The 23,782-nt window shown below is 41.6% G+C and overlaps 1 protein-coding gene across 14 annotated transcripts in view; it reads left to right on the forward strand.

The window, feature by feature from the left end:
• The first annotated feature begins 389 nt into the window (after positions 1–389).
• Positions 390–23,782, forward strand: part of LOC106569344 (obscurin) — an 86,950-nt gene continuing 63,557 nt past the window's right edge. For 10 of the 14 annotated variants that reach the window (XM_014140620.3, XM_082960918.1, XM_082960919.1 and 7 more), the window contains exons 1-20: positions 390–622; positions 2,406–3,504; positions 6,690–6,959; positions 7,423–7,683; positions 9,750–10,055; positions 10,571–10,837; positions 11,614–11,720; positions 12,090–12,258; positions 13,025–13,297; positions 13,526–13,804; positions 14,279–14,557; positions 15,527–15,802; positions 16,970–17,245; positions 17,615–17,890; positions 18,229–18,504; positions 18,590–18,862; positions 18,976–19,242; positions 22,045–22,314; positions 22,533–22,802; positions 23,508–23,777. In XM_014140620.3, coding sequence (XP_013996095.3) covers positions 2,415–3,504; positions 6,690–6,959; positions 7,423–7,683; positions 9,750–10,055; positions 10,571–10,837; positions 11,614–11,720; positions 12,090–12,258; positions 13,025–13,297; positions 13,526–13,804; positions 14,279–14,557; positions 15,527–15,802; positions 16,970–17,245; positions 17,615–17,890; positions 18,229–18,504; positions 18,590–18,862; positions 18,976–19,242; positions 22,045–22,314; positions 22,533–22,802; positions 23,508–23,777 — 5,755 coding nt within the window. In that variant the 5' untranslated portion in view covers positions 390–622; positions 2,406–2,414. The remainder of the gene's footprint in view (positions 623–2,405; positions 3,505–6,689; positions 6,960–7,422; positions 7,684–9,749; positions 10,056–10,570; positions 10,838–11,613; positions 11,721–12,089; positions 12,259–13,024; positions 13,298–13,525; positions 13,805–14,278; positions 14,558–15,526; positions 15,803–16,969; positions 17,246–17,614; positions 17,891–18,228; positions 18,505–18,589; positions 18,863–18,975; positions 19,243–22,044; positions 22,315–22,532; positions 22,803–23,507; positions 23,778–23,782) is intronic. The other 4 variants (XM_082960922.1, XM_082960925.1, XM_014140632.3 and 1 more) reach the window with 1 other exon arrangement.

Below are 23,782 nucleotides of genomic sequence, written 5' to 3' on the forward strand. Positions count from 1 at the left end.
GTACATTGTGGTATTGTTGTGTGGTGGGGTTTTTTGTGTTGTGAATATGTAGTGGTGTAGCGATGTTATATGATTTACTGTTTAATTGTTTGCTTAATTGTAATGTAAGTGTCTTGATGTGCTTAGACCCCAGGAAGAGTTGCTGTTGCCTTGGCAGAAGCTAATCTGCATCCATAATAAAATACCAAAAATAATAATACAAATGTTTGATGGCCCTCATATGCACAATTTTGAATCTGTTGTTATGGGGTAGGCTAGTCAAGGTAGATAAGGTATACCAGCCTGTCCAGCCCCCTGCTCCAGCACCCAGGCTATATCTACAGTAAATGACAAGTCTATTTTGGGAAGGAGGCTACACCATAATAGGAACGTCAGCTACTTGGCATCATGAGGTACCAATGAAGAAAAAAGAAACACGCGTAGTCAACCACTCACTGCAGGAGACTGAAGGATGTTATACTGCCCTGGATACAAATCATCATTGTAGGAATATTGACCAAACATAAATTTGTTGAATCTCAACGGCAAAGATTGGATCATCTTTCGGACTGTAAAACTTTGTTAAAGTTTTCGTCCACATGTTTCAGCGCTTGTTTTACCAGAGAGTGTCTGAAGACTCAAGGTGAGAAAATTATTGCTGAAATTGAATTAACCCAGTTCCCAGTTGAAATAGTCTAAATGTAAATTCAATTTGCAATAACTGAACAACATAAATTGTAACTTAATCAGGCCTAATTAATTTAGGCCTATTTTTAAATGTTGAGTTTCTTATTTTTAGACAAATCATCTTCATTAGTGTGCTGTTCTATGTTTGTGGTGACAGTTTTACACTGTCTAAAACCTATGTTTTTATAACTTATATATTGAATTGCAATGAGTAACTTGTAGGTCCGAGAAGACCATATTTAAAATGTTTTTTTGTTGCCGACTCTCTACAGTACATCAAACCAACTACATAAAACATGTATGATTTATTTGCATAATTGTAATGGTACATTTATCAAGTAATATCGAATAACGAAGCTTTTCCTTCTCTTGTGGGTTCCCTACCAAACAGCTGAACTCTCTTTGCTACTACAAATGGCAATGGACAGAGACGCGGCCTGACAGCTGAGGTTATTTTTGGGACAGGCAGCTCAGGGGAGGGAGGTGACAAAGATGGCAAATGTCACCCTTTCAAAGACAATATTTGCTCTATTTAACCTAGTTAAAACAGCATTTATCGTAATCTGACGGTGCGCTGATCAGTTTGGGTAGGCTACAGGCCTAATAAACCACCCGCTCCCCTCTGGATACGCCTTTTTAGCAAGTGTGTAGGTGTTATTTGATCTTGATATGGGTCTGGTTGATGTCCTATGCAACCGTGCTTCTCAAGTCCTGTCCTGCGGACTCAAATAATGTATAAATAAAGAACCCTGTGGGTTCCCAGGACCAGAATTGAAGAACAGTAGGCCTATGGCACCAACTAATCTAAATATTCCACTTCAGTAGGCTAGTATTGTTTTAAGTGTAACAAATAGGCAGAAACCTATGAAATATGTACCTCTAACCCAAAAACCTACTGTAGGCTATTATTTGGAAAGAATGAGGAGGATTGTTTTTCTATGCATCCCTCTTTCACTCTAGAATCTCCCTCCCTCTTGGTTAGCTCTGATGATTATTTATCATCAGTTGGACTATTTTTGCTAGAATATGATCCATTTTATGGTTGTTACTTGTAATCTTGTTAGCCTACTCTGTATCACGGTGTTTTAGTTGGAAATCTGTCCTGGGTAGGCAAATGTGCTGTACAAAACAATAAAACTGCAGATTGTTACATTGAATGGGACAATTTTATGTTCGACCTACATAGAGACATTATATACAATATTTAAGTCAGTATTCTGTATTGTTTATGTAAATGTAAACATATGAAGGCTGAGTGATTTGCTCTATACATTTTTTAATTAGTGAGATATCATTGTTATCTGTCCATTGCAGACAGACGTCACTAAAAATATCTAGGCCATAAGTGAGACATGTTAACACATTCCTCCAAGTTCCTATGAAAACAATCTTAATTTACAGCAAACAATTAGCTCTACAATGGCCCACCCAAACACAGTGTGACGCTATGTGTGAACAAGGTTTTCAAACTTTAGTCATTACTTGCTGATGTAGAGTTGTTACATTATTATGTCAGGCATGAGAAGGATGAGACACTTGAGGCTGTGTAGTGTCATGCAAGTGACATTGTAGTTCAAGAGGCAAGTGATTTAAATGATTGACAATAAGATTAGAAGGATATCTCATAGTTTTGGTTGCCTTTCGTATGCACTTCTTGATATAGCCCAGTATTCTTGATTATTCTATTCTCTCAACGGTGTGTTTCAATTCTAAATGACACTATTTTCTTGGTACTCTAGGAACTAGTAATGGACCAGAACCTGTTTGGAGGGGCCCCCAGGTTTCTCACGCGGCCCAAGGCCTTCGCAGTGTGCGTGGGAAAGGATGCCACCTTGAGCTGCACCATCGTGGGCAACCCCACCCCTCTGATTACCTGGGAAAAGGAGAAGCTACGTCTGACCTCTGGGGGCCGCTTCAAGATGGTGGATGATGGTGACGTCTACCGCCTCACCATCTACGATCTAACCCTGGAGGACAGCGGCCAGTACATGTGCCGGGCCAAAAACAATGTTGGGGAAGCATATGCATGCGTAACCCTTCACGTAGGCCTTCCACAGGAGATGGTGGAGAGGGCCCCCGTCTTCATGGTCAAGCCTACCTCCGCACGCGTAGGCCTGGGGGGCGACGTGGTCTTCCACTGTCGGGTTGCGGCTTACCCAGAGCCCAAATTTGACTGGGAGAAGGACGGGCGTTACCTGGCCGAGACGAACCGCATCAAGGTGACATCGGACAGTGACAGCAGCTCTCTGAGGATCCAGAGCGTGCGCAGCCTGGACAGCGGCACATACACTTGCCGCGCCCAGAATTCGGTAGGCCGCTCTAACTCCGCCGCCACCTTGGTTGTAGACACCCAGGACTCCCGTCATCTGGGCAAGGACAAGAGCACCTCCCTCCTCTCCCACCTGCAGAAACGTAAAGAAGGAATCTCTATCTACTGCACCGCCGAGACCAGCAGCTCCACTTACAACTCCACCACCACCTCCTCGACCGCCACCACTATGGTCACAGACGGGCTGAGCCTTCTGGGTCTAGACCACAGCAGCGCAGCACTGGTCAGTCATCTGCCCAAAGGCGTCTTCACCCGCACCTGCACAGTGACTGAAGGCAAGCACGCCAAACTCAGCTGCTTCGTGACGGGCCACCCCAAGCCTCACATCATCTGGAGGAAGGATGGGGGGAACATTGGCGAGGGACGCAGACAGATCATGTATGAGGACCAGGCCGAGAACTTCATCCTCAAGATCCTGTACTGCAAACAGAGGGACAATGGTCTGTACACCTGTAACGCCTCCAATATGGCCGGACACACCTACAGCGCCGTGCTGGTGATAGTTAAAGGTAAGCAGAAAAATATATAAAAATCACAAATGGTTGGTATTTCAAGAGCGATGTTTGATTGGAATATAAATTATGTAGAATAGTGCATTTACTCCATGGATTATTATTTTAATTTGATAGTGCATCACATCTAAGTCTTCTACAAATAAAATGTTTAGCATTAGTTTTTCCATATTCTGCCATTATCATACTCCCAAGTCTAGTTCATCACTTGGCTGTTAAAGGAAAAAGTGAGGGTAGTTTTCTTTAACGTTTCCATAACGAGGCAAAGGGATTCATGACTATTTAAGGGACATGACAATGCTTGTCATGTGGGGAGATGACCTTAGATTAACTCTCTCTCATTGCTCTTTATGAATTGCTGATAATCGACTAGTATATAACATATATAACATTTGTTTAAATATAGCTCAAATGTCTCTGCAATGCAGGCCTGCATAACATTGGAGTTTGTCATTCTTGTGATGTTGAGGTCCCCCTGTACATGGGCTTATGTATGTGAAAGCATTGATTTCAAAGAGTGTTTAAAGACCCAATGCAGCCATTTTCAAATTTTTTACATTTTACATTTTAGTCATTTAGCAGACGCTCTTATCCAGAGCAACTTACAGCAGTGAATGGATACATTTTTTAATTTTTTTCCCGTACTGAGCTCAAATAATTTCTGAGTGACAGTTAAGTACCTTATTGTGATTGCTTTCAATTAAAATGGTCATAAAGAAACAAAAATAGCTTCTTAGCAAAGAGCAATTACTCCAGCAAGAATTTTACTAGGACTGTCTGAGTGGTCTGAGTGGAGAGGTTAAAAACGAAAGAATTAGCTGTTATTCACCGCATGTTGATGTCTCAATGGCAAGGCCAACACTCCATTCCACCAAAACAGGCTGAAATTTCAGGCGGTCTTTACAAACATCTTTTACACTAAAAGAGCATTATCAACAATTTTACAATACACAGTATTATTACAATCTCATTGTGTGGAAATATACTGTATATAAAACACAGGAAAATCACATGGTCCTGCACTGGGCCTTTAAACATGATAGTGCAAGGACTCTGAAGAGGTTAACCGAGGGTGTGCTGTCCTTGAGATATCGGATAATGTCATACAGTCATGCTCTTACGGAAATTAGTCTCAACAATTCTATCCACACTAAAATAATTAACCAAAGTGAGCTAAAACGTTCACCTGAGCACAGTTTTACTTTGCCCCAACATAGACTTAAACTGTGCAACTAAGTGGTGGAATGCTGGGAGCGAAATGAAGGGGGAGTGTCATGTTTCATCTATTTTCTGCTAGTGATGAGTAGTTCACAGTTGCAATGATGGCCATTAGGTGCCAGAGCTAGGGTGATTTTCCATGAGCAACTCCTGATTTGCTAGAAGCCTGGAGCATGGAGATCTATCAATGGCGGTTGTTAATCTCTGTCTCAATTTGACAGCGAGTGCAGTGCCCATGGCAGTGATTTTGGTTGCATCTGGTTATACAGTAATTGACACTAGATAATGGATTCTTGAGAGGCTTTGCAAGCGAGAGGGACTGTATCCCTCCACCCTTTATGTACCAGTGTTTTTATTAACAGCAGATCATTTGATGACCCTCTGGTGTACAATAAGCAACTCTAGGAAATTTCATAATTGAAACATACTCAGTAGTCACAGTCCCAGCCAAACATTCAAAACACACATTCAAATGATAAGTTATATGGAAAGATGAAAGCAACACATAAACGCTAAACTAAAATGTAAGTGAATATGGTTTAGCCTCTGTTCCTTCTCAACTGTTTTCAAAGAGCATAAGCCATTATTTAATATTTTACTGCAGTGGGCTAAACAAGGGTCACACAGTATTTCTTGGTAGTCTTAAACAAATATACTTTTAAACAAAAGTCTACACCTCACACACATGGTTATGGTCTTAAAACAATAAGACTCCTGTACCATGTCAGATATGGAGTTTTAATGTATTACATTTTGAGTTTGCATCACAATGTTACACTTGATATATATCACATAAGACTGAAATATAGATGCACTATTGTAAAGTGGTTGTTCCACTGGATATTATAAGGTGAATGCACCAATTTGTAAGTCGCTCTGGATAAGAGCGTCTGCTAAATGACTAAAATGTAAATGTAAAATGAAAATATAACAAAACTGTGTGACATAGAAACACCATATTTTCGGGTGGGTTTTTGAAATAATGTTTATTAATTAAGAAATTATGAAAAATATGAATAACATTCCACCCATGAGGCAACTAGATCATTTGACTGAGTTGCCTATTTTGAAATTATGAATAAATAGAGCTGATTATTCTGAGTGCTGATGTCTTGTTCTAATATTGTCCAAATGGAAATGCAGTACATAATAATAGCCCTGTAAGTAGCCTTGTAAGCTCATTCCATAATAAAGTAAACAGACAGTTAAATCATAGAGAACTAAAGCATTCCCCAAATGGAGATGTTTCCTTTTGTTGCTGAAAATGGAACAGCACTTGTCTATCTAATCTGCTTTCTATGGACTGTAAATGTTAGTTTTATTTGATGGAAATACTCTGTGATGTATTGGAGCACATAGAAATCAGTCCTATAGAATGTGTGTGTATCACATGAGGTGGATACATGACAAAATGCTGGCTTGGACTGGTTCAACCGTGGGTTGTTGATGGAGTACAGCTGAAATACATATGTGATTGAAACTCTAGTACTGTACAAGTACTTTAAAGGTAGATTCAGTGAAATTACGTTGCCACGAGCAGCACCGGAGATATTGAGATGAGCGAGAGTCACACATAGTATCTGCGCATGTGCACAGGTTCGCTTTGTGCTGTGTACAGTGTGATAGCCAGGGCACCAACACAGTGGAGAAGTTGAGTCTCGCGCTTCAATGCTCTTAGTTGTTGCTGAAATTGACCCACTATGCTGTTTACTTTCTGCTGAGAAGTGTTCAAAAGTAAGATACATGAATTGAATTACTGGAGTCACTCACCTTTTTAAAAATGTTCTGCAATCCTCCTATGTCAGAGCCCATGGCAGGGTATGGCATATTAAAATAAATACATCCATTGTATCGGCAAAACAGAAAGAGATTGACTTTATGAGCAATTGATTTACGCATCCACCAATTTCCATAATTTCACTCACCTTCTGACAATTATTCTGTGTTCTTTCAATGATCCTCAGAGCCCAAGGTGCCGTTCAGGAGGAAGCTGCAGGATGTGGAGGTCCAGGAGAAGATGACGGCCACACTGCTGTGTGAGGTGCCCATCTCCACCACCCAGGCCAGCTGGTTCATGGAGGAGACGCGACTAGAGGACTGCTCCAAGTACCGAATGGAGGAGGAGGGCACCATGCGGCGCCTCACCATCCACAACGTCACCACCAATGATGATGCCGTCTACATCTGCGAGATGAAGGAGGGGAGCCGCACCGTGGCCGAGCTCACTGTGCTTGGTACGAGAGCCATTTTCTTGTCTCTAGTCTTCTGATAAACTCCTAATGCCTCCAATAACAAATATTATGCAACATTATCAACATTGAGATTGTTCCTACATTATACTTCGATGGAAAATATATCAGACAGAAGTTTACAATGAAATGTTGTGCAGTTTCATCATGTAATAGGCATTACTGCCTATTACTGTCAAAATACTGTCAAAATATACTGTCAAAATACTGTCAAAATATACTGTCAAAATACTGTCAAAATACAGTGTCAAAATATATTGTCAAAATATACAGTCAAAATACTGTAAAAAAAACTGTCAAAACATTTAATGATGCAAAGGGAGTCTCCAATTTCCTTTCTGACCTTTCAAGGGGGCAATAACCTTGGTATTTAGTTTACACAGTGTTAGTGCTGCAGCGTTGTAGACTACACTTGCCATTTGGTGACCCTTGTACTTGTCACTCACAGGCAACATCACTAAGAAGCTGCCCAGGAGGACTGTAGTGCCAGTGAGTGATACAGTGATCTTCTGCGTTGAGCTGGAGCACCCCTGTTCTGACGCCTACTGGACACGCAATGCCGAGCGTCTGAAGCCGGACACACGCATATTAATTGCATGCACCCTCAGGCAGTACACTTTAACCATCAGCCACTGCCAAGCTGACGACTCAGGAGAGGTGGCCTTCATGGCTGGAGACTGCAAGACCTCCACAAGATTCTCTGTCACAGGTGAGCTACAGACATAGACCTACATGCATAGCACAGACTCTAAAGCCCTTTTCCTATCGCAACATCAAATTAGGAAATCCTACATTTAAATTCCCTTTTGATTAATCTGATCACAAAGGTTAACTATATTTATTTTATTTCACCTTTATTTAACCAGGTAGGCTAGTTGAGAACAAGTTCTCATTTACAACTGCGATAACCATGATAAAGCAAAGCAGTTCGACACATACAACAACACAGAGTTACACATGGAATAAACAAACATACAGTCAATAATACAGTAGAAGAAAAAAAAGTCTATATACATTGTGTGCAAATGAGGTAAGATAAGGGAGGTAAGTCAATAAATAGGCCATGGTGGCGAAGTAATTACAATATAGCAATTAAACACTGGAATGGTAGATGTGCAGAAAATGAATGTGCAAGTAGAGATACTGGGGTACAAAGGAGCAAGATAAATAAATAAATACAGTATGGGGATGAGGTAGTTGGATGGGCTAATTACAGATGGGCTATGTACAGGTGCAGTGATCTGTGAGCTGCTCTGACAGCTGGTGCTTAAAGCTAGTGAGGGAGATAAGAGTCTCCAGCTTCAGTGATTTTGCAGTTCATTCCAGTCATTAGCAGCAGAGAACTGGAAGGAAAGGCAGCCAAAGTAGGAATTGGCTTTGGGGGTGACCAGTGAGATATACCTGCTGGAGCACGTGCTATGGGTGGGGGCTGCTATGGTGACCAGTGAGCTGAGATAAGGCGGGGCTTTACCTAGCAAAGACTTGTAGATGACCTGGAGCCAGTGGGTTTGGCGACGAGTAAGAAGCGAGGGCCAGCCAACGAGAGCGTGGAGGGTATTTTGTAAATGACATCGCCGAAGTCGAGGATCGGTAGGATGGTCAGTTTTACGAGGGTATGTTTGACAGCATGAGTGAAGGATGCTTTGTTGCAAAATAGGAAGCCAATTCAAGATTTCATTTTGGATTGGAGATGTTTAATGTGAGTCTGGAAGGAAAGTTTACAGTCTAACCAGACACCTAGGTATTTGTAGTTGTCCACATATTCTAAGTCAGAACCGTCCAGAGTAGTGATGCTGGACGGGCGGGCAGGTGCGGGCAGCGATCGATTGAAGAGCATGTATTTAGTTTTACTTGCATTTAAGAGCAGTTGGAGGCCACGGAAGGAGAGTTGTATGGCATTGAAGCTCGTCTGGAGGTTAGTTAAGACAGTGTCCAAAGAAGGGTCAGAAGTATACAGAATGGTGTCGTCTGCGTAGAGGTGGATCAGAGAATCACCAGCAGCAAGAGCGACATCATTGATGTATACAGAGAAGAGAGTCGGCCCGAGAATTGAACCCTGTGGCACCCCCATAGAGACTGCCAGAGGTCCGGACAACAGGCCCTTCGATTTGACACTCTGAACTCTATCAGAGAAGTAGTTGGTGAACCAGGCGAGGCAATCATTTGAGAAACCAAGGCTGTTGAGTCTGCCGATAAGAATGTGGTGATTGATAGAGTCGAAATCCTTGGCCAGGTCGATGACTACGGCTGCACAGTATGGTCTCTTATCGATCATGGTTATGATATCGTTTAGGACCTTGAGCGTGGCTGAGGTGCACCCATGACCAGCTCGGAAACCAGACTGCATAGCGGAGAAGGTACGGTGGGATTCGAAATGGTCGGTAATCTGTTTGTTAACTTGGCTTTCAAAGACCTTAGAAAGGCAGGGTAGGATAGATATAGGTCTGTAGCAGTTTGGGTCTAGAGTGTCACCCCCTTTGAAGAGGGGGATGTCCGTGGCTGCTTTCCAATCTTTGGGAATCTCAGACGATACGAAAGAGAGGTTGAACCGGCTAGTAATAGGGGTTGCAACAATTTCGGCAGATAATTTTCGTAAGAGAGGGTCCAGATTGTCTAGCCCAGCTGATTTGTAGGGGTCCATATTTTGCCGCTCTTTCAGAACATCAGCTATCTGGATTTGTTCTATACGTCTGCAGATACATCATATCACTGACTTTTCTCAGAATTTATCATACATACATGAGCCATTTCAAACTATACCTCCCTCCCTCCCAGCTGCCAGAAAGCATCCTCCTGATCCCCCCATCGATGTGGTGGTGCGCAACAAGACCGACTCATCCATCACCCTCCACTGGTCCCCCCCAGACAGTGACCGCCCTGTACCCATCAAGGGGTACATGGTAGAGAGGAGGAAGGTGGGTGCCCAGACCTGGCAGAGGTGCAATGGCATGGAGATTAGCCCCTTTACCGAGATCACAATCCAGAACTTCACAGAGGAGGCCAGCTACCAGTTCCGCATTTCTGCAGTCAACAACTATGGCCAGAGCCAATACCTGGAGGTGCCCGGGACCTTCTACCTTGGTGAGACAGACAAACATCTTCTTACTCCTTATTACTTGGTTTTATTGAAGAAGAAACTAATGGCAGTCTAGGAATACTCCTGGAGATGTATGAGGTAGACAAGAAGAATGTGGGTGTGTACCAAGACTTGTAGGTAGAAGGTGACTTGTACGTAAGAGTAAAATAACTAAGTACACTCTTAGAAAAAAAGGTGCTATCTAGAACCTAATAGGGTTCTTAGGCTGTCCCCATAAGAGAACCCTTTGAATAACCCTTTTTGGTTCCAGGTAGAAGTTTTTGAGGTTCCATGTAGAACCCTTTCCACAGAGGGTTCTACATAGAACCCAAAAGGTTTCTACCTGGATCCAAAAAGGGTTCTACCAGGACCCTAAAACGGTTCTCCAATTGGGACAGCAGAAGAACCTTTTTGGAACTTTTCAACAGGTACTCACAATCAAACCGTAATAAGAAAAAATATATAAAAACACCACCATGCTACTTTTGTAATGCTGATGTGATTCAACCCTTTCTTACAGAGCCCAGTGCAGAGGTGAAAACAGGCCTGATGAACAGCACAGCCATCTCAGGTGAGGAGGCCTCACTCTCCGTGGATCTGTCTGCCGTGTGCTCTGGCTTCTGGTCTATCAACGGACGCCTCCTGCGTAGTGGTGGTGACTACCTCATCACCCGCCAAAAGACCACACACACGCTGATGATCCGGACGGTCTTGATGGAGATGAACGGAGCCGTGGTAAAATTTGTGGGCGGTGGCTCTGAGAGCACTTGTATACTCAAAGTGAAGGGTAAGCACTGGAATAGGGGGCAATACCAAGAATAAGAACTGTGGATTGAATATGCATGTCTTCATTAGCATGATGCTTTGAGTTGCCTGTATAAATCAAATCAAATAAAACATGCTTTGTAAACAACAAGTGTAGACTAACAGTGAAATGCTTAATTACGGGCCCTTCCCAACAATGCAGAGAGAAAGAAAATAGAGAAATAATAGAAAAGTAAAACATGTAATAATATAATAAATAATAAATACACAATGAGTAACGGTAACAATAACACAATGAGTATAAAGGCTATATATACATAATCAAAAATTGGTATTATCTAGAACCTAAAAGGGTTCTTTGGCTGTCCCCATAGGAGAAGAACCCTTTGTTGAACCCTTTTTGGTACTACTGTAGATAGAACCCTTTTGATTCCAGATAGAACCCTTTTGGGTTCCATGTAGAACCCTTTCCACTCTTTCTTATTGATCTGTTAACTAATTTACCGCATGGTGATGTCACCAGGCAGACCAAAACTCCATCCAACCAAAACAGGCTTAAATTCCAGGCTTTCTTTACAAATAGCTTTTACACTAAAAGGGCGTAATCCTAATTTTTACAATTTCACAGTATTATTCCAACCTCATAGTGCTGTACAAGCAGTTAGGATCCTCATCTGTTAGCTGTTCTGTTGGTAGACAGTCACCATCTTTCCATTGGAATTTCCCATACAACAACTACAATTCAATACTCTGTAATTAGCATAGCCCTGGTAGCTTATGTGAAACCTCTATTTACAGCTCCACCTATCCGGTTCACCAGTAAGTCTGCTCACACTGAGGTGGTGACCTGCAGCGCCCAGTCCTCCGCCCAGCTGACCACAGAGGTGTCTGATTACCATGCCCAGGTGTGTAGTGGTCCTTTTGTAGCTCAGTTGGTAGCGCATGGCGCTTGTAACACCGAGTTAGTGGATTTGAATCCCGGGACCAGCCATGCATAAAATGTATGCACGACTGTAAATCACTTTGGATAAAAGCATTTGCTAAATGGCATATATTATCTAATGGCACATATTATATAGAAGTCCAGATGACTGAATTCATTAATGAACAAATTAATACTTTATTGGTCTGTTAGGGTTAGGCGTAGTGTTATAAATACAAAAATACTTAAGACTTTCTCTTTTGAATTGTTCAGATTCAATTCACTGTGTAAATCACTGTGTAATGCTGTCTCTTATGAGGATTGTGCATTTCAATGTTTCCTCTAACTCTAGGTGGTCTGGATGAAGAATGGACGGGAGCTGAAGATGGGCAAGAAGTATGAGTGCATAACCACTGACCACAAGAGGATCCTGATGGTACACAATGTCACTGAAGAGGACACGGGAATCTATGAGTGTGTCCTAAACGAAGACAGAATGTCCCTGAAGCTTTCTCTAAAAGGTACAACAGGACAGCCGAAATATCAAGAATAAAGACTCAACTCCTGTAGTAATCTATCATGCTAGAAATAAGAAACCACTCCAATGTCTACAACATATTAATAACTTGTTGACACCTGGTGGAAAGTGGAAACCTGATCCCTCAGATTCCCATATAATTGTAATACAATAACAGAAATAGCTACATTTTGTACAGCTTCACTGAAAACCCGTTTTTTATTTTATTTTATTTTTTACATATGACCGATATTTTTACACTCGAAATCCAGTAGGTTAGTCTGACCCCAGATCTTAAACTGACACGGCGTATGAAGTGCAACCTCTAACCTACATTGCCTACAGAAAGCCCCTCTCACACCACGTGGCACACAGCGACAGACTGGGACAACTAACACCAGGTGGTAGTGAGCCATCGAGCACGGGAAAGAGCTCTCTGTCATCATGTAATAAAGTCCAATGTGTCACTGGTACCGTCCCCAATCCTCCAACCACGCACAGGCAGATACCCACCTATCATATGATGGTGTTTGAAATGTAGCTGTTCGGTTATAAAAGCATAATCAAATATTTGTAAAGAGAATAAATCATCATAGATGATTCTGTTATTGCATATTTTTTTGTCATATTCAATTCCACATGGGCCTTTGTTAACATTTAATTATAACCTTAAGGTATTAATAGATTTCTACCACAACTCTATAAATTAAAAAAGCGTACAAATCATGTTTTTGTTCTTGATGACAAATCCATCCATGTTTCTCTTCCAGATGAAGCAAAATTCCTGAACAAGCCCAGGGGTCCCATGGGGGTGGCACCTGCCCTCAGTGGGCACCTTGAGTTGAACTGTGAGGTATCGTCTGCCAGCGGGGTGGTGGTGTGGAGGAAGGATCAGACAGTGGTCATTGAGGACCAAAGAACTACCATTGTCTCCAAAGGGACACAGAGGAGACTGGTCATCAAGAACGCCAAGAAGAGTGACGAGGGACACTATTCCTGCGAGACAGCGGAAGACAAAGTCACATTCCAGGTCAAGATAAAAGGTAAGAGAGAGAGGGAATGTCTGTAGAGCACACCGGACAAACAATATCATTGTATTCAGCTTGTATAATAACCTAGTCATATATTTTTTTTTCAATGTTTAAGCTAGAAAAACTAGTATCCCCTCAGAATCCCAGACTGCCCATACAAATACTGTTCCTGTTTTTAGTGTTCAACCCAAAAAGAAAGGTTTCTGATTTTACTCTGCCATTCCATGACTGTTCCCTCAGAAGTTCAACAGGCTGCCTTCACCAATAAGGACTCTGTACAGAAGGAAGTGAGAGCTACTCTCTCCCAGAAAGCCACTCTGAGCTGTGAGGTGTCAGATACCAAGACAGAGGTGAAATGGTACAAGGATGGCAAACAGATCATTGCAAGTAAAACAGTCTCCATGGAGACAAAGGGCAAGAGTCGTCTGTTGGTAATAGACAAAATGGAGAAAAAGGATGCTGGAGAGTACACCTGTGAAGCTAGAGCAGAGAAGCTGGTCTTTAAAATACATGTGTCAGGTAAGCCAAATATTGATTGACTGTCTATTGTCTACTTTTGACCGAGGTTGCTGGAGTGGTTGTCCATGTGCCAGTCTTGCAAATTTGAAACGTTTTCCCCCTTAGTCCTTGGAGATGGTTTGAACAATGTACAACATTTGAATTTCTTCAGCTCTGCTCATTATGTCAGAAATGTATGGTTGTTTTGTTAGTTTCAATGTGTTCTAATTGAGACTTAAAAATGTGTGGGGTTATCAGATAAAATATTGTTTGTAGATATGGGCTTCAAAGTTGTTTCATTGGATGATTTTGCTTTCATGGCTTCTGAGGACACCTCAATGATGCGATGTGTCTGTCTCTGCTATATTAGTGCTGTAGCTGGTTGACTATGACTGTTATGTATGTCAATGCTACCCATGTCTGTCCAGTGTCCAAAAATTATTCCTGTTTTCATTATTTGACCCCTACTATGCCCCTCCATGATTGTTCCCTCAGAAGCCCAACAGGCTGCCTTCACCAACAAGGACTCTGTACAGAAGGAGGTGAAAGCTATTCTCTCCCAGAAAGCCACTCTGAGCTGTGAGGTATCTGACACCAAGACGGAGGTGAAATGGTACAAGGATGGCAAACTGCTGACTTCCAGTAAGACAGTGTCCATGGAGACAAAGGGCAAGACTCGTCAGCTGGTGATAGAGAAGGTGGAGAAGAAGGATGCTGGACAGTACACCTGTGAGGTTGGAGCAGAGAAACTGGTCTATGAGATACAGGTGACAGGTAAGGAGGATATCGTCTTGTCTCCTTTCTGCCCGATTGCTTGAACGGTTGTCTGTCTGCTCTTCACATTAATGAGGAATTGGACCTTGCATGTTACAGGCACCAGCAGTCCCCACCCCACCCCCCCGCACTCTGAGCTCTTTAGCCTACTGGAGTATTTCATATCTATTGCTTCTGATATTGTTATGTAGCCCAGCTCGTTGTCTTTTTTCAATTATATGTGACATTTGAATTGTCAATTTTTTTTTTATTCTTCCACATATTCCTTGCTAATATGTATTCACTCCTTATTCGCCAGTATCTGATCAACTATCTGCTTGCACCTGTTGCCCCTGTTACGCACAGCAGGTGTGTCTTCTTAAGTACGTCTTCCTGATTTGTTTGTACATTACTGATGATCAGGCCGAAACGTATGCTCCGTTTTTGTTTATTAACTTTGTAATTTTTGTATTCTTTTGAGCGTGGATTAAATTAAGTATATTATTTTTGAACATCGGCCTCCTTGGGTTATTCCTTTTCATGGTTTTGAGTGCCAGTACCTTTTGAACTCTACATATATTTTTTTCTCCTATACACCGTCTGCCTTCCATTGTAGCCTGACTGCAAACCCTCATACTGGCTTCCTGCTCTACACATTGGACATGTTTATCTTAGGAGAAGATAACTATGAAATAGTTAGCTCTCCCCTCAGATGCTTTGGCAAGTGTACTGTTAAATTACATTTAGCTTTTGTCTCAGTAAGAAACCAATGCCTAGTTTTTTGTCATAATGATAAAGTTGAGATCTTAGGATTAGTTGATTCCATCAGACAAGGGGCTATGTTTGAGGCTTCAAGGTTGTTTCCTTGCTTGATTTGGCTCTGGTTGTTTTGCTTTGTGGCTTATGGGGATGTCTCACTGGTCTCTGTCCCTTTTGCAGCTGTGTGTCTGTTCCCATTCTATATTTGAACTGCTAATGGTTGATTTACAGAAGCCCAGGCTGCCTTCACCAATAAGGACTCTGTACAGAAGGAGGTGAAAGCTGCTCTCTCCCAGAAAGCCACTCTGAGCTGTGAGGTGTCTGACACCAAGACGGAGGTGAAATGGTACAAGGATGGTAAGCTGCTGACTTCCAGTAAGACAGTCTCCATGGAGACAAAGGGCAAGACTCGTCAGCTGGTGATAGAGAAGGTGGAGAAGAAGGATGCTGGACAGTACACCTGTGAGGTTGGAGCAGAGAAACTGGTCTTTAAGATACAGGTGACAGGTATGCAGGAGTTATTTTTTAGTTAGATGCCCTCTGTGATGTGATTTAGGTTTTGGTTGCTTGAATGGTTGTCCGTTTGTCTGTCCTATTAATTAAAATTGTATTCTCCTTATTTAAAGATAATCGTAAGAGATGTTCTGATGTCGGAGGAGATGTTATGGGACATACACAGTTACATTTTTAGTTCTATTTTTTAACTTACAGCTATTTAGTTATTTTCTAAGTGTAATTGGTTATATTACCTTAGCATTTGTGAGTTCTATCTTGCAAACATATAGGTTTAATTGGTTGTTTTGATTGCGCACAGCATTGTCCTTTGAATATTTTGTCTCGATTCACTGATGTTTCTCATGGGGATATCTGAGTGCTCTGTTTCCCAGTTTGTTGTTCTGGACTGTGTGTCCGTCTCCATGTCACATTGGAATTTCAGATGGTTTACTTTGCAAGGCTGCTCTATGTCCAATACCTCCCGTATTTGTCCAGTCTAGAGATATGGTTCCTGTTTTGATGTGATATTGAGGTTTCTCATTTCCATCATATCCCTCAATTGTTCCTCCTTCAGAAATGAAGGCTGCTTTCTCCAATAAGTGAAAGCTACTCTCTCCCAGAAAGCCACTCTGAGCTGTGAGCTGTTAGATACCAAGACAGAGGTGAAATGGTACAAAGATGGCAAGCTACTGACTTCCACTAAGACAGTCCACATGTTGTCAATAGGCAAAGCTTGTCAGCTTGTGATAGAAAATGTGTAGAAAAAGGATGCTGGAGAGTACACCTGTGAGGCTGGAGCAGAGAAGTTGGTCTTTAAGATACAGCTGGCTCTATTATTGTTCCTCGGAAGGCTTTGGAGGCTGAATAGTTGTCAATGTATATGTTCTCTACATTGTCTACAAATGTTTTCCCTAAAGGAAAGAGATGTTATATTGTTGTCTTTTTTGATTGTTTTGCAAATGTCTGAATTGTCCGTTTCCCTGTTTGTTGCATTGTCTTGGTCTGTGTCTTACTACTTTATAAATGCACCTGATTGATTTACCTAGCATTTGTATTGCTTTATGTCCCCTAATGTCTGTTGTGTGTAAGATATGTTATCTGGTTTGGTTGTTGGGATATTTTTTACCTTAAGTGTTAGGTTTCTGGTACTATCATGCACCTCCATAATTGTTCCCTCAGAAACTCAAGCCGCTTTCACCAATAAGGACTCTGTACAGAAGGAGGTGAGAGCTATTCTCTCCCAGAAAGCCACTCTGAGCTGTGATGTGTCAGATACCAAGACGGAGGTGAAATGGTACAAGGATGGTAAGCTGCTGACTTCCAGTAAGACAGTCTCCATGGAGACAAAGGGCAAGACTCGTCAGCTGGTGATAGAGAAGGTGGAGAAGAAGGATGCTGGACAGTACACCTGTGAGTTTGGCGCAGAGAAGCTGGCCTTTAAGATACAGGTGACAGGTATGGGACGATTTCAAAGCTGGCTGTCTATTGATGTTTTTCTCAAGGTTTTGGAGGCTGGATGGTTGTCAATGTACTGTGTCTGCGTTTTACATTGTCTACAATTTTGTTCTCCCAAGGAAAGAGATGTTATACTGTTGTTTGTTATGATTGTTTTGTTAGTGTGGAAGTCTGAATTGTATGTTCTTGTCTGTCTCATAATGCTTTAGAAATGCAGATTTTTTTAAATTACTCTGACAATATCGCTTGATTTCCCTTTTGTATGTCATGTGCAAGATACACAAAGGGTTTCTGATTTGGTGTTGGGATTGTTTGACCCTGAATGAAGGGTTTCTGGTTTTACCATGCCCTTCAATGATCCCCATTCAGAGGTCCAGGCTGCCTTCACCAATAAGGACTCTGTACAGAAGGAGGTGAGAGCTATTCTCTCCCAGAAAGCCACTCTGAGCTGTGAGGTGTCAGATACCAAGACGGAGGTGAAATGGTACAAGGATGGTAAGCTGCTGACTTCCAGTAAGACAGTCTCCATGGAGACAAAGGGCAAGACTCGTCAGCTGGTGATAGAGAAGGTGGAGAAGAAGGATGCTGGACAGTACACCTGTGAGGTTGGAGCAGAGAAACTGGTCTTTAAGATACAGGTGACAGGTATGGAGGATATGAAAGCTGGCTGTCTATTGATGTTTCTCTTAAGGCTTTGTAGGCTGAATGGTCCCAAACAAGATGTTGTTTTGTATACTCAAGCCGATGGCCTCTGAATGTATTGCCCATTTTGTTTTGTTAGATGTCTGTCTCTTGGTTGCATATTTGTCTAAAACTATTTTTGAATAGCTGGTTATTGACTTACTAGTCTAGCCATTGTTTTGCTCAACACTTCCCAGTCTCATGTCTGTCCAGTGTAGAGATGCGCTTCCTGTTTGTTTTGTGTTCAACCCTGAATGAAGGGGTTCTAATTCTACTGTGGCATGTAATAATTTCTCCTTCAGAGATTCAAGCTGCTTTCACCAACAAGGAGTCTGTAAAGAAGGAGGTGAAAGCTGCTCTCTCCCAGAAAACCACTCTGAGCTGTGAGGTATCTGACACCAAGACGGAGGTGAAATGGTACAAGGATGGTAAGCTGCTGACTTCCAGTAAGACAGTCTCCATGGAGACAAAGGGCAAGACTCGTCAGCTGGTGATAGAGAAGGTGGAGAAGAAGGATGCTGGACAGTACACCTGTGAGGTTGGAGCAGAGAAACTGGTCTATAAGATACAGGTGACAGGTATGATGGCATTGACTCATTCAACCGTATTTGTTATACCCAGTACTATCATCACTACGCTAACAAGTTTTATTTTTTTCTCTAGAATCCTCTGCCAAGTTTAAAAAGTCTGCCGTGAAGGATGTATGCAGTGTTCAAGCAAGTGAGAAGATTGTTTTGACCACTGAGCTGACTTCGGAGAGTGCCAGTGTTAAGTGGTTCAGGGATGGAGTAGAGTTGAAGGAGGGCACTAAATATGAGATGAAGAGAGAGGGACATTCTCGTACCCTGATTGTGAAGTCCACCGAAGTCAAAGACAGTGGCACCTACTCTTGCCACACTGATGATGACAAGCTTGAGTTCAAAGTTCAAGTCAAACGTTAGTTAGCAATTCATTCATCAGAACAATTGATTGGCGTGTACAGTCAGTACTGACATAAGAACATGCATATAAAATGAAGTAAATTAAGTTCTGTCCATGTTTCCTCTCAGATACACCGCTGAAGTTTGTGGTGCAGTTGCAGCCTGTAGCCACAGAGCTGGGTGTTACGCTGAACCTGACCTGTGAACTGAACCAAGCCTCAGGGGACGTACTCTGGCGCCACAACAGTCGTGAGGTCAAACCCGGTGGCAGGTTCTGTGTCAGCGCTGACGGTGCCAAGCGGGTCCTTACCGTAACAGGAATGACCAAAGAGGATGAGGGAGAGTACATCTGTGAATGCAAAGATGATAAGACCTCTGCCAAGGTCTCCACCAACGGTAGCTAAGGCTTTACTTTCATTAGATTTAACGCTTGGTCTCTCACCACTGCAGCACATAGTTACAGACATGTACAACATAGTTAAAGACCTGTACAACATAGTTAAAGACCTGTACAACATAGTTACAGACCTGTGCAACATAGTTACAGACATATACAACATAGTTACAGACATATTCAACATAGTTACAGACATATAGAACATAGTTACAGACATATAGAACATAGTTACAGACCTGTGCAACATAGTTACAGACATGTACAACATAGTTAAAGACCTGTACAACATAGTTACAGACGTGTACAGCATAGTTACAGACCTGTGCAACATAGTTACAGACCTCTGCAGCATAGTTACAGACCTGTGCAACATAATTAAAGACCTGTGCAACATAGTTACAGACCTGTGCAACATAGTTACAGACATATACAACATAGTTACAGACATATACAACATTGTTACAGACTTATACAATAATTCACGGGCGTCGTAAGGATTGGACCAAAATGCAGCGGGAATGGGTATGCTCATATTCTCTTTTATTGAAGAAACAAAACAAAACACACAAACAAAAATAACGACGAAAACAGTCTTGTCAGGTGCAACAAACACTGAACAGGAAACAACTACCCACAAATCCCATAGAAAAAACACCCCTCTTAAATAGGACCTTCAATTAGAAGCAACGAGGAGCAGCTGCTTCCAATTGAAGGTCAACCCAATAAACACCACATAGAAATAGACATACTAGAACTAACATAGAAATAAACTAACAAGAACATAGCCCAACAAACCCCGAAACACTCTAAACAAACACCCCTCTTAAATAAGAACATAGCCCAACAAACCCCGAAACACTCTAAACAAACACCCCCTGCCACGCCCTGACCAAACTACAATAACAAACAACCTCTTTTACTGGTCAGGACGTGACACAATATAGTTACAGACTTATACAATATAGTTACAGACCTGTACAACATAGTTACAGACATATACAACATAGTTACAGACAAATACAACGTTTTTACAGACTTATGCAATATAGTTACAGACTTATACAAATAGTTACAGACATATTCAACATAGTTACAGACATATACAACATCATTACAGACATATAGAACATAGTTACAGACCTGTACAACATAGTTACAGACCTGTGCAACATAGTTACAGACCTGTGCAACATAGTTACAGACCTGTGCAACATAGTTACAGACATATACAACATACTTAAAGACAAGTCAACATAGTTACAGACATATACAACATAGTTACAGACCTGTACAACATAGTTACAGACTTATACAACATAGTTATACAAATGCAACATAGTTACAGACCTGTACAACATAGTTACAGACCTGTGCAACATAGTTACAGACATATACAACATAGTTACAGACATATACAGCATAGTTACAGACATATAGAACATAGTTACAGACCTGTACAACATAGTTACAGACTTATACAACATAGTTAGACAAATGCAACATAGTTACAGACCTGTACAACATAGTTACAGACATATACAACATAGTTACAGACATATACAACATAGTTACAGACAAAAACAACATAGTTACAGACCTGTACAACATAGTTACAGACTTATACAACATAGTTACAGACATATACAACATAGTTACAGACAAAAACAACATAGTTACAGACCTGTACAACATAGTTACAGACTTATACAACATAGTTACAGACCTGTACAACATAGTTACAGACATATACAACATAGTTACAGACATATACAGCATAGTTACAGACATATAGAACATAGTTACAGACCTGTACAACATAGTTACAGACATATACAACATAGTTACAGACAAATACAACATAGTTACAGACCTGTACAACATAGTTACAGACCTGTACAACATAGTTACAGACCTGTGCAACATAGTTACAGACATATACAACATAATTACAGACATATACAGCATAGTTACAGACATATAGAACATAGTTACAGACCTGTACAACATAGTTACAGACTTATACAACATAGTTACAGACCTGTACAACATAGTTACAGACCTGTGCAACATAGTTACAGACATATACAACATAGTTACAGACATATACAACATAGTTACACACATATAGAACATAGTTACAGACCTGTACAACATAGTTACAGACCTGTACAACATAGTTACAGACTTATACAACATAGTTAGACAAATGCAACATAGTTACAGACCTGTACAACATAGTTACAGACCTGTGCAACATAGTTACAGACATATACAACATAGTTACAGACATATACAACATAGTTACAGACATATACAACATAGTTACAGACATATAGAACATAGTTACAGACCTGTACAACATAGTTACAGACATATACAACATAGTTACAGACATATACAACATAGTTACAGACAAAAACAACATAGTTACAGACATATAGAACATAGTTACAGACAAAAACAACATAGTTACAGACATATAGAACATAGTTACAGACAAAAACAACATAGTTACAGACATATACAACATAGTTACAGACATATACAACATAGTTACAGACATATACAACATAGTTACAGACATATACAACATAGTTACAGACATATACAACATAGTTACAGACATATACAACATAGTTACAGACATATACAACATAGTTACAGACAAAAACAACATAGTTACAGACATATCGTCAAACATTCTAGATATTAACCCATGTATTTTAATATTAACTCATTTTCTGTGTGCCTGAGTCTAATTAAGTGTCTCCAGATAATCTTTTCCATTCTGAACTGTTCAGCCCCCAGACTGGTGAATCTGACTTCCAAGCTGAGCAGCATCGCTGCAGTGGAGGGGAAAGATGTCATCTTCAAGTGTAGTGTCACCCCAGCAGACGTCAAAGTAAAATGGTTCCGCAACAACGTGCCAATCACAGCTGGGCCCAAGTATAAGATTGAGCACAGGGCCACCAGCCACTCCCTCACCATCACGTCAGTCAGTCAGGAGGATGCTGGGGAGATCAGCATGGCAGCTGAGGGCAAAACCTGCAGCGCCACCCTCCAAGTGCAACGTAAGAACCAACCTCTATTCGCTTTTACACTAACTGTATGATATAATATCTGAGCTATAGTTCTGTTCTGTATTATCATCAGATTGTTTTGATTGACTGATACACAATTATAGCCATTGTTTACAAAAATGTATAAGGCTTTTAAGCATTTTAGCTTAGAAGGGCTACAGTTATCACGAAGGAGTTGTAATATCTGTGTTTTCTTTGTACCCTGACAGTGGAGCCGGTGATGTTCAAGAAGAAGCTGCAGAACGTGACGACGGTAGAGGATCAGAAGGGAGTGAAGCTGGAGGTGGAGCTTAGTAGACCCTCTAAAGAGGTCAGGTGGATGAAGAACAGCGTGGTGCTGCAGCCCGGAGACAACATGGACATCAGGGTGGACGGGGCCAAGCAGACCCTGGTCTTCAAGAGTGTGACTACCGCTGACCGCGGCTACTACTCCTGTGAAACTCTGGATGACAAGACCCAGGCCAAACTCACTGTGGATGGTAAGTACATTTACATTTTAGTCATTTAGCAGACGTTCTTATCCTGAGTGACTTACAGTAGAAATTAGGGTTAAGTACCTTGTTCAAAGGAACATCGACAGAATTTTCACCTAGTCAGCTCGGGGATTCGATCCAGCGACCTTTCGGTTTGCTGGCCCAACACTCTTAAGCACTAGACTACCTACCGCCCAAGTAAGAGTATGTCCCATTTACAGATGCTGTAGTTTTATGATTATGTATAAATAGCCCCTAGTGATCTTAGTTAAGCACAGACAGTATTTCCTAATCTGACATGCAGTTTGAACATTTGATCTCCACACAGATGTTTATTTTTTTATATATATATTTTTGTACCTTTTTTAACTAGGCAAGTCAGTTAAGAACAAATTCTTATTTACAATGACGGCCTACCCCGGCCAAACCCTAACCCGGACGATGCTGGGCCAATTGTGCGCCACCCTATGGGACTCCCAATCACGGCCGTTTGTGATACAGCCTGGAATTGAACCAGGGTCTGTAGTGATGCCTCTAGCACTGAGATGCAGTGCCTTAGACCGCTGCGCCACTCGGTAGCCCCAGACTATTTATATCTACAGTTTCAGTGCTGAAAATAGATGCACAGGACACTTAGTGATGATTCTGTATAACCTAAACATTTAGCATATTCCAACACACCTAAACATTCCCTCTATCTGTATTTCACAGTGCAGAAGATTGAGGTGGTGAAGGGCCTGCTGGCCGAGGTCAAGGCCAATGAGAAGGAGACAGTGACCCTAGAGGTGGAGCTCAGTCAAGCTGATGTGGAGGGTTCCTGGACCAAGAGCGGAGCCAAGCTCAAGGCAGGGTCCAACTGTCGCATCACGGCCCTTGGAAAGAAGCATGCCCTTACACTGTCCCAACTCAAGATGGAGGACGCAGGAACGATTGTCTTCCAAGCGGAAGGGGTCAAGTCTTCTGGCAAGCTCATTGTTGCAGGTAGG

The sequence above is a fragment of the Salmo salar genome, chromosome 14 (genome assembly GCF_965601325.2).
Source record: "Salmo salar chromosome 14, fSalSal1, whole genome shotgun sequence".
NCBI lineage: Eukaryota > Metazoa > Chordata > Actinopteri > Salmoniformes > Salmonidae > Salmo > Salmo salar.